An 11,794-nucleotide genomic window follows, 5' to 3' on the forward strand; every position below is an offset into this window, starting at 1 on the left:
GAAGACATCTCGTAATCATTATAATAAGCTGGAGGTTGTTTGGTACGAGTAGAACGTCGGAGTGGAATTGATGTATCAGGTGGGATAAGATCAGATTTAGTGGGTGAATCTGGAACTGATGAATTTGGAGAAGGAATAGGAGGCGGAGGAGACGGCAAAGGATCAGAATGGATGTTTGAGTAGGATGGATCATGAAATGGTAAAATGGGAGTTGAAGGAGCTAATGTTAAAGTCTGTGAAGCTGATGAAAAAGGAAAATCATCTTCACAAAATTTAACATCACGACTAATAAAATTGTTTTTAGATTGCATGTCATACAACTTGTAACCTTTGTGACCACAAGGATATCCTTCTCCTTCTCGTTTTAAATTTCTAGTTGATCAATTGCATCTTAATAATGCCACTCTTTCTCATAATTGTAGTATTTGCCCATTAGCAAAACAAACTAGGTTGTCTTTCCCAAAAAGTTCAATAACAACCCATTCTGCCTTTGATCTGTTACATTGTGATGTTTGGGGACCACATAAAATTCCAACCCATTCTGGTTTGCGTTTTTTTCTCACTGTTGTTGATGATTTTACCCGATGTACTTGGGTTTTTTTTATGCAACACAAATCAGAAGTACACCATTTGTTAGTAAACTTTGTTAAATTCGTTCAAACTCAATTTCATACTACTATCAAGATAGTTAGATCAGACAATGGGACTGAGTTCTTATCTTTGGAACCATTTTTTACTTCTTGTGGCATTGAATTTTAGCGCACCTGTGTCTATACTCCACAACAAAATGGAGTCGTAGAACGTAAGCATCGTCATATCCTAAATGTAGCTAGGTCTCTTCTTTTTCAGTCACAGGTTCCACTCAATTTTTGGGGAGAATGCATTTTAACGGCTGTTTATCTTATAAATAGAACACCATCACCATTGTTACCTAACAAGACACCCTTTGAAGCACTCTACAAACGAGAAGGAGAAGGATGACCTAGGCGTAAATGCCACAAATTAGATGACTGAGATACTTGATTTGCTGAAGACTTGATTGGAGATGAAGAAATATGATAGAGACCTCCGGATTGTTTACCCGAGCCAATCATCTTCTCCGTAGCCAAGTCCTGCATAACACAAGAATCAGGATAAAAGGTCACATAACATTTCAAGTCATTGGTAAGTTTGCTGATGGACATTAGGTTTAAGTTGAATGAAGGCACACATAAAACATTGTTTAATTTAAGGTCAGGATTAAAAGAAACATTACCGGTATGTGACACATGTGCTGTCTCCATTAGGAAAATTTATTGTAGATATGGTGGTAGTCTTTGGTTTAGTCATAACAGAAGCTTTGGATACTATATGATCTGTAGCTCCACTATCGAGAATCCATGGATTAGAACTCGTAGAGTTAATAGAAAATGCAGATACTGGAAACAAACCTGCAACATTGATGTTATTATCAGAAGTACCAAAAGGACGATGATTGAGTGCAGATAAGGCTTGTATAATCTGTTGTAATTGCCTAGAAGAAAAATTTGGGATGGAATTAGGTGACTGTTCTTCTGTATTCAACTGAGAAACATCGGCCATATTTGCAGATGATCGATATCCTCGATTGTTGCGTTGATTGAATCGTACTGCCCTTCTAGAATTATTTTTCTGTTGACATTGATATTCTGTATGTCCCATTCTATCACAAAATTTACAGTGAAACTTAAGGAATCGACACTCATCAATTGTATGACCACTTTTATTGCAGTGTTCACATGATTTATCCTTCGCGAGTTTTGAATATGTTGTTTTCTTCTGCACTGCTGATGCAATCGAGAAATTCTCAGTAGGTTCAGAAGTCACCTGACACTGCATCTCTTCTTGTACAAGTAATGAATAGGCTTGCCTCACATTAGGTAATGGAGTCATCGTCAATATGTTAGATCTCACCGTTTTATAAGATTCATTGAGTCCCATGAGTAGTTGCATCAACTTGTCTTCTTCGCGTTGATCAATATGTATTTGACGTTGATTACAGGTAAATGGCGTGCGGTATGCTTCCAATTCATCCCATAGTGCTTTGAGCTTTGTGAAATATACTGACAGTGTCATGGTTCCCTGTGACATCATTCCTATAGACCTTTGTATCTGAAAAATTGCTGGACCATTCTTTTGTGAGAATTGATCGTGAAGATCAACCCACACTTGACGAGCTGTCTTGGCGTAAATAATACCCTCAGCGATATCTGCTTCAACTGAATGAGTTAACCAAGATATTATCATACTGTTGCACTGATTCCATAGTTCAAATTCGATTGAATCTGCATCTTGAGACGGTTCTTCAATTGTGCCATCAATGAAGCCAATTTTCTTTTTGGCAATGAGAGCATGCATAACTGATTTACTCCAGGATTGATAATTTGTTCCATTTAATTTGATTGGAACAAGTGAATATCCTGGCTGATCAGAATGGTGAATATAATAAGGATGTGTTGAATCAACATCCGAATTTTTGAAGCTGTATTTGGCTGATGCTGCCATAGAGAAAATTTTGGTATTTAGGAATACCAAGATCGGTGCTCTGATACCATGTTAAAAATGAGATAGAAAATATAATTGGGAAGGTGTATTTTATCATTGATATTGATATCCTTTAAATAGGATACAAGCTAGTACAAATGAGGAAAATATAAAATAATTAAATACTAGAATAAAATAAAATATACTATAAATCAAATCATAAATAAAGAATATTATGACATAATATCTAAGATATATTCTATAAATAATATATACTCTAGATATTATATCTCAATACTCCCCCTNAAACGGCGCATCTCTTGCCGTCTTCATCATTTTCACCGTTGCTCCTTTCATTGTAATTTTTCCTGTTATTCTCTCTGTAATAGAAGCTTATTCTCCTACTTGCGTTGTTTGGAGGATCATAGACTTTTTTCTTGAGCTTATTCAGCGCCATATTTTGTTCTTCAGATGTTAGCGTGGAGTTTCCTTCGGATCTTGGAGTTGGCCTGTACATTTCTGCCGGTCTTGAACTGGCCTCGATCTGCCTCGGTCTGGAGTGGGTAATGATTCTGACTATGGCTGGTGGATCTTCTAGCTGACTGGAAATTTCTCAAAAAGTGAATGAATCATCAACACACTATGGAGGATATGGATTTACTTGCAGGATATAAGAGCAATGTAAGTATACTTTCTCTGAAACAAACTGATATCATCAAGAATTTCGATGCTGCTCATGACAAAATTTGAATGCTATGCTATATATTATAGGCAATTCAATCAAATGAATGAGAATGACATGATCCTCTTTCCGTGCAACTTGTAAATAGAGATTATTGGTGAACAAATCTATGCCTAATGCGTTAAGAGTGTTGAATCTTGTTGAACTCCCTTGTGTAAAAGAATCTCCAACGAACCAGTCTCCAGTTAAGAAGGAACTGGAGCTCAATCACATTTCTGACACTTCATAATTTGCATGATTTGTTTCCTCAATTTCTTCCATTAATGAAATTCATGGACTTCTAAATGCTCTGTCAAGTTATCTTACCGAGTTAGATACTAGTTCGTGTTATTTTCAGGCAATATACCACAAACTTTGCTTGGCCTCTAATTCTTTTAATTTCACATCATATGAAATGAATCTGCAATATCAATTTCTTCGGATTGCATATAATTCAGTGCAAAACACCAAACAACACCTAAAAAAATCTACCAAGTTTTTGAGTTATCTGATTACCCGACAATTTCTAACAATCTTGCAATCATTGCTCCCCCGGTAGGCCGCCATGGAATTGGATCTAGCTCCCTAGTAGGCCGAGATGGAACGGGATCTATCCCCCCAGTAGGCCGCAATGGAATTGGGTTTGTATCTCTAGAAGAATTCTGAAAGCACATGAACAATGAGGTATACGATTGTTACAATCTCTTTAGCTTCTTGCCTACTTAATTACATTTCTGCGAAAAGCTAGGTGAACTATTCATTTGGAATTTGATTTGATTTACATGTTCTGTTTACCGCCTGCAAATAATATTATAGGATAATAGTTCATTGCAAAACAAAAGAATCATTAACCTGCTGACCTGAAATGGTTGAGGGTGTGGCGATGTGGAGCTCATACGGTTTGAATCATTTGTGTTATATCTCTGGTGATCATATTCCCTTCTAGCCCGCCATAGTCCTGGAGGAAAATTAGTAGAACGTCTGCTCATTTTTCAGAAGTTTCCTCTTCTTTAATCTCTTAGATATCAAATTGTTGGTTTTGAGTGTTTGGGATTTTATAGCTCTTTCGCTGCTTGAAGATGGATAATTAATCCAAGTGAGAATATATATTCCTCCTTGCCATCATCGTTTATCCGTCCTTTTTCTTTTTTTGTGCTTGGTTATCGTATTCCCACGTAAATGACTTAAAGTTTGATTCCCACTCCACTATAGATTTGCTTGCTTTCCCAGATAGAGGTGCTTGAAGATTTTAAATTAGGGGGAAAGTATTCGTTTTGGAATTAGAGAAAGGAATCTTATTCTGTGGAACCTTCATTTTCATTGCTGATTTTAAACATTAAGATTGTTGGATATTTACATTCAAAGATGAATTCAAGCCTTTGCTTCAGCCATAGAACCTCTCTCTCTCCTTTGTTGAGTAGTAATCAACCAGACAAGTAGCCATCTTTTTAGAAACATTCTAATGGAAAGTTCGTTATCCTTGGCTCTGCAACGTCCAAGGTGGGACTCTCTTGGAGTGATTCTATAAACTTTATTCCACAACTTAGCACACATATGTCCAGTTTTTTGGTTCATTTGCTTTCAAGCAAAAACGTCTCTTTGCTCCATTGAAACCTACACATCCCTTTTCATTATTTTGATCTGACTTCCTAAAAATCAAACGATGGAGATGAGGTTCGCAAACATGGAATTTAGCTTCAGTTTGGATCTAATCGTTAGTTTTGGAGTGTAATACTCCAAGCCCATATTATTCTCTTTAAAATTTTCCTCTATCATTGCCTTCTTGGTCTCTTGGGACCAATAAAGAGTATTACAGACATATTCACCTATCGACTACGTCTTTTGGCCTGTTCTTCAGTCCTAACTCATCTTTTGTAGACGAATTTTGTAAAAGAACCCTTAGATTTTTGAGGCATTGGATTCTCACCAATGTTTGTGTTACTCAAGCCGATATTCTCGCTTCCACTTTGTCCACCACTACTTGCGCAGGTGCTTCCCTCTAAGGCGGAACGCTCCTTTACCGATGTATTTTTACATCCCACAGCTTCAATAGATCGCTTAGCCCCGTTCATCTTCGGCGCTCGATCAATGAGCTATTACACACTCTTTCAAGGGTGGCTGTTGCTTCTAGGCAAACCTCCTGGCTGTCTCTGCACCCCTCCCTCCTGTAGTAGATATTATTTTCTTTGGGTTTTTCCTCTCGATTTTTCCCACAAGGTTTTAAAATGTGTCTGTTAATAAGAGGTTTTCACATCCTTATAAGGAATAGTTCGTTCCCCTCTCCCATCGATCTGGGACAATTGCCCCATAAAGACTTGCTTTGGCTACAATCTTACTGCTGTCTCACACGTAGATTTGTGGGAACTTTACTTTGTCAGTTTACCATTTGGATGCCTTTGGCAGAAAGCTTTAAGCCTCCCATCAAAATTGTCCAGAGATGCAATATCTTGAATACACTTTCCTTTTCTCTGCAGCAAGAAAAACAAATAGTTTATGATGTAGGAACGCTCAAGACTTGTAATCTTGGATCAACAAAATATTTAGCACCTTTTATGTACTTAATTAGTGATTTTATTCCTTGCTCTAACAGACCTGCCATTTAAAATTTTATCTCTTAGCTTTGCTAGTGGTAAGGGACTCATAAAAATGTTGAATCCAATTCTAGTTCAATGAAATGATGATTATATATGAATAATTAATTCATTGAGTGAAAAAAAAAAAAAAAAACAAGAAAAAAAACCACTTTATTATTGTTGTTTTGCAGCTAATTTCATATCTGGATAGGATTTATTTCTTCTATGTTCGTTACGATCCGTCTAAATATGACAAGAATTCTCGATTAAGTAAGAAGTATTAGAAGTATGTTTAAATTATTTTTTATTATGAAAGGTAAATTTAAATTTAAATTTAAAATATTTGTTGTTTGATATGTTTGAATCCTAAGATGTTTAGGTACCGACTAGTTCGTTCTGATTTTGGAGACAGTACATGACGTTTTTTTTTGTCGCAACTCGTGTCTACATCATCAGAGTAATATATTTCAAAAACTTCCGTCATTTTCCTTATCTTATTCCTCTTAAGAAACGATTGCTTTAAAATGATTATCCATAACTGGCCAGATGTCTCAACAATGGAGCTGAAACATGGAATGGAATGTGCAGGTTTGAATGAAGCCCACAAGTTACCCTCAAATTACGGGCTATTCTATTCTATTATATCGAGATTTGTGACTTCTGCTGGCCACGTGACCCATCATGACAGACATGTGACATCTCTATCGGTTTCGTATCAAAATCAGCTTAGCTTAGCTGAATTCAATCTGAAAAAAGGCTGTGAATGGGGCAACGGGTGGCGCCTAATAATGCCCACTTGTAGCCCTCTACACCTAACTTGCGCAGCAACCCTCTGCACAAATGACCTGTAAGTCCTCCTGCCTCCTTTTAGCTATATATTTTTACCTACAAAATTAATTATTACCAAAAAAAAAAAAACCCTAAAATTTCATTAATTATTATATTAGGATTTTAAATATTTTAATTACAACAATTTCATAAAACTAGAAGACTTATTAAAACACGTTGAAAATTTGAACCTACACGAGCATTAACTCCATCATCCATGAATGAGTAGTGTTTGCATGTTTAATCCCAAAATTTGATACCCTTTTACTCAAATTTCATAACGTTCGAAGACTTAAAACACGTTAAAAATTTGAACCTACACGAGTATTAACCCTATCATTCATGAGTAGCGTTTGCATGTTTAATCCCAAAATTTGATACCCTTTTACTCAAATTTCATGTTTAATAAAATACTTTGATATTAAATTACAAAGTGTATAAAAACAGGCTTCAGGCAGTACAAATAGGCTTAGTCTACACTTTTACTAGAAGCTTTCCAAATTATTATTTAAAAAAAAATTTGCATGTGAAATTAATTAATTAATCAATTATTAATAATAAAAAATTAAAGAGAATCTGGACAATTTCCACGTAGTTTCAAAGTAATAAGAAGCCGTCACCTTCGTATAATCCCCACGATGTCCCACACGTTTACGCAAAAATATAATTTTATTTTCTATGATTTAAATTTCATTTATTAAATAACAAAATTAATTTTTACTATGCTAATTATCACTCTATAGTTTTAAGAATATATTCTAATGGTATCGTTTCTTTCCTAAGTTAACATTAAATTAGCTCATAAAAATTATTATTATTATATAATTCATTTAAATCAAAATTAACTTTAAATTAGCTGAAGGGATCAATTTTAAATTTTATTGAAAATATTATAATTAAATTGAAACTAAATGGACTAATATAGTATTGGCCTGAAAAAAGGGTTAGTGAGATAATTAACAACGAAGGGCAAAAGAATATATAAAATAAAAAGAAATGGAAAATGAAACAAATAAATAAATGGAAACACAGACGTAATTAGGTGATTGCACCGAAAGAAATAAAAAAAAACCCGTACGACACGGCTCGTTCTTAAAGACGCGTAAAGAGGAAAGGTAGACACGTGGTAGCATTTTAATGGTTGGTGTGGATACTGTTTACGTACTGTCGGTCTAACCGGCATTTCCCCAGAGAGAGAGAGAGAACAAAGAAGAGAGTGGTGACAGTTCCATTAATGGCGCGTGGGGACCACGTTCTTAGATTCGTTTCCTATTTTATTAAAACCAATTTTGGACTATTTACTTTTAAGTATTTATTTCGAAGGTTGTTGAGACTTTGCCCATGGCTCATGTCCCACCCAAGACTTTTTCTTTTTCTTTTTATTATGATTTCATTTATAAAAATAAAATTTAGGTCTCATTTTAATATGAGTAATTTTATAATCGGTCTTTTTTTTCTCTAAATTTATTTTAAAATATCATAATTATTGAGTAATTTTATAATCGGTCTTTTTTTCTCTAAATTTATTTTAAAATATCATAATTATTGACTAATTTTTGCCCTCTTTTACCTGTTTGATCAGGTGATTTTGAATATGTTTGTAATATTTACCTAGTAAGTGTTATTATAACACTAACATGAAGTTCAATAATTAAAAATGTTTTAAGAAAAGTCAATATTACAAATAATGTTTAGAATTAAATAAAGTAAACTTAAATTAGAAGAGATTGGACATCAAAATATGGAGCGTGTAGTAGACGCTCTAAAGCAGAGCGTGAAAGGGGAGGGCCCAAAGTAAATGGCGTAATAACGGCTTGTTAGACGATAGCCGGAAGGCGGCAGGAAAAAAACATTAAATGAAACCTGCAGCTGCAAAGCTACCAGTCTAAGAATTTCCGCGTGCCACGTCACTCTTACTCCCTAATAATACATTTATTTATAATAATAATAATAATAATAATACTCGACATTACGTTTACATTATCCTCTTTCCTCTTTTTATGTTTTCTCGTCCTTTTCTCGTGGCTTGGGCGCCGTCCCCTCCCCCTCAGTCAACCCTCCCGTTGACCCTCCACAATAATTTTTTTTTTAATTATTTTATTTCATTTTTTGTGAATATCCAACCATCATTGAACTTTAAATTAGTTTTTATTATGGTTTTTAATTTTTAAATTGTTCTTTTTAAATCTATACAATATTTTTTTTAGCATTTTAAAGGTTCAAAATATATTTTTAAAATTAGATAAATAATTTTTTTTATTTTTTTTAAAATATTCGTGGTACCCTTTAAAAAACATAAAAAAAATAATAAAATTTAACAAAACAATTCCAATAATTTTATTAAAAAAGACAAAGATCTCATAAAAAATAGCAATAAACTCAAAAATATTAAAAATTAGAAAAAATAACCCTAAAAATCAGTTAGAAAAACAAAATTAGTATTTTTTTTTACCACTTTATTTAATTTTTAAATACCGCCTTAAATTTCACCTAACATTTGCTTCACTTATTTCTTTTTAAAATAAATAAAATAAAAACTGGTCCATCTCCGGGCCCACCTCCCATCCGGTTCCCGGTACTATAAAAAAACTCATCCACCGCACCGAATATTACCCCGAAATCAGTTCAATTAGAAACAACCTACTCAGATCCTTCAACCACTCTCCGTCGCAAGAACACCAAATTAATTCATTCAACCGCCATGGTTTCCAAAGAGAAATCCACCGCCAAAAAGCTTCCTTCTCTCTGCAACACCAACAACAATGCCAGAGAACTCCATTTCCGAGGCGTTCGTAAGAGGCCTTGGGGCCGATACGCCGCCGAGATCCGAGATCCCGGCAAGAAGAGCCGCGTTTGGCTCGGAACCTTCGATACGGCGGAGGAGGCGGCGTATGCTTACGATAACGCCGCTCGCCAGTTCCGCGGCGCAAAAGCTAAAACCAATTTCCCTCCACCTGATGAGTTGATCGACGTTTCTCCTCGCAAGATCAGCCATAGCCCTAGCCCTAGCAGCACCGTCGAATCCTCTTCCTCCTCCAGCCAAGAAAAAACTCCCTCACCGGAGATCGTCCGTAGCTACGGCGTCGCACGAACTTTTCCGTTCATTCAGCCGCAGTTTTTGCATCAAGTCGGCGGAGGCGGTACCGCTCGTCCTGTTTTGTTCATGGATGCTTTTGTTCGACCTGAGTTTGTCGCTCAGGGCTATCCTATTCGGTACGATTCGGCAAGGTTCGCCGCCGAGATCCAGACCAAATCGGACTCATTGTCCGTGGTTGACTGCCGGCCGGCGAAGGAAATTCTCAATCTCGATCTTAATCTCGCTCCGCCCGTGGATGCTTGATTTCTCCGCTAATTTTGTCCTTTTTGTTTTGTATTTTTTTAAAAAAAATTAATTTAGTTAGATCTTTAGAAATAGAAAAAAAAAAAAAAAAAATTAACGTGCTGTAAAGAAAAAGGAAAAATAAAAAAATAGGGTTTTTTTTTTTTTTTTAATTTTATTTTGGTGGCAGCTTGTGGAAGATCTAAGTTTTAATCCAACGGCTGGATCTCGTTAAGTTCTTGTTGTTATAATGCTCTGAGAAGACTGTATAACCTTCAATATATAAAGCTTCAACTAATCCAAAATTATTCCCCCTTAATCCTATCCTAATTCTGCATTTATTTTTTTAATTTTTAAATTTATATATTTATATATGGAGAGGGTGAGAATTTACGCGATTTTCGGCTCTTTTACGGGGTTGACCGACACGTGTCGGTTCGGCCAAAATCAGTAGCCGCCCGGCGTCCATAAAAGAGATTCTTTTCTTTTTCTTTTATTTTTTGCTTTAAAATTTTAAATATATATTTGATAGTATATTTAAAAATGAGGTTTCCTATTATTTATAAAAATTGAAACTATTTTTATCAGCCAAACTAATTAATTTATGAACATGAAGTTGGTATGATTATTATAAAAACTATTTTAATTTAATAATAGTATAATGTGAGGTACCGAATTTAACACATGAAAGCAGACAATATGATCAAACAAATACTATATTTTATTTTATTAAAATAATTTTTGATATAAATTAAAAATTAAAATATGTATATAAAAATGAAATTCGAAAATATATTTAAATTTGAAAAAATGAAAAAGAATTGAAATAATTTTGAATTTGGGTCAGAGAATAGAGTAGAAAAAGTGTGAGAAGAGACTAAAACGGGCAATTTAATACAAATTTTAATTTAAATGGGTCCACATGAGGAATGCCGCGTTGGACGGCACGTGTACTTTTCTCGTGTTTGTGCCGTCCCAATTAATTATTTCTCTTTTAAAAAAGTCTTGTGGTTTCCAAGTAAGCGACGAGAAATTGTGGAGGCGGGAGAGATGGGAGACAGTGGTGGGCCCCACCCGTGAGATTGAGACGCCAAACCGCCTCTTCAAACACTGCCGTGAGGTGGCGGTTCCACCTGGTGGGACCACTCATTATCTGCCGTCGGCGGAATCTGTGGAGATGATTTCGTTCCCTCCTCCTTTATTTATTTATTTTTTCCTTTTTTTTTTATTTAGGATTAAATTAATAAAAATATAATTTCCTAATTAATCTCAACAATACCCTTAAACTAATAATAATAATAATAATAATAATAATAATAATAATAATAATCTAAAAATATTCTTAAACTTAAAAATGAGTAAATGTATTTTTTCCTTTTTTTTAATAATTTAACTTTATTTATTTATTTATTTATTACATTTTTTTTTTTCCTTTCTGTTGTTGGAAACACGTAACCATTGGCATGCATGCATGATGAAAAAATGGACTTTGTTGGCACCATCATACCTCTGCATCGAACCAACATTTTGTTTTTTTCTTTATGGGAAATTCAGCTATTGCAATATTACCCTTCTGCCCCTGTCCGAAAAACAAACAACCCATGTATTGAATTACGAGTTTAATTACAATAGTATAATTACATGTAGCTATAAAACTTTGTCCTCAAAAGTAATTTCATTTCAACTACAAAAATTGAAATTCCACATCTGATTATCTCGACATGAACAAGTTCTACAGATTAATACGAACTAACATAACATGTTTTTTTTCCCGTGAATTGTAATAATAATTATAATAAAATACACGTTATTGGTATAGATAGAAATTCAAATTTTTTAAACTTGTCCGTT

The 11,794-nt window shown here is 34.5% G+C and overlaps 2 protein-coding genes and 1 long non-coding RNA gene across 4 annotated transcripts in view; 2 read left to right on the top strand and 1 right to left on the bottom strand.

Annotated features, from left to right (window-relative positions):
* Positions 1-4,290, bottom strand: part of LOC111792244 (E3 ubiquitin-protein ligase EL5) — a 6,318-nt gene extending 2,028 nt beyond the window's left edge. Inside the window, exons 1-3 of the mRNA XM_023673600.1 lie at positions 4,084-4,290; positions 3,740-3,885; positions 2,812-3,104 (exon numbers count right to left, since the gene is read on the bottom strand). Coding sequence (XP_023529368.1) covers positions 2,812-3,104; positions 3,740-3,885; positions 4,084-4,212 — 568 coding nt within the window. The 5' untranslated portion in view covers positions 4,213-4,290. The remainder of the gene's footprint in view (positions 1-2,811; positions 3,105-3,739; positions 3,886-4,083) is intronic.
* On the top strand, positions 3,099-6,741 carry LOC111792245. Of its 2 annotated transcripts, none has more exons than XR_002814766.1 (4): positions 3,099-3,183; positions 3,783-3,907; positions 6,176-6,253; positions 6,343-6,741. It is a non-coding gene; the product is annotated as an uncharacterized LOC111792245 (long non-coding RNA). The 2 variants fall into 2 exon arrangements; XR_002814765.1 differs by having other exon boundaries at positions 6,168-6,253; positions 6,343-6,739.
* Positions 6,742-9,219: 2,478 nt separating this feature from the next.
* On the top strand, positions 9,220-10,012 carry LOC111793543 (ethylene-responsive transcription factor 4-like). The gene has a single exon (XM_023675471.1). The coding sequence runs from the start codon at positions 9,326-9,328 to the stop codon at positions 9,962-9,964; it is 639 nt and encodes a 212-aa protein (XP_023531239.1). The 5' UTR covers positions 9,220-9,325; the 3' UTR covers positions 9,965-10,012.
* The last annotated feature ends 1,782 nt before the right edge of the window (positions 10,013-11,794 follow it).

Source organism: Cucurbita pepo, chromosome LG04 (assembly GCF_002806865.2).
Source record: "Cucurbita pepo subsp. pepo cultivar mu-cu-16 chromosome LG04, ASM280686v2, whole genome shotgun sequence".
Lineage (NCBI taxonomy): Eukaryota > Viridiplantae > Streptophyta > Magnoliopsida > Cucurbitales > Cucurbitaceae > Cucurbita > Cucurbita pepo.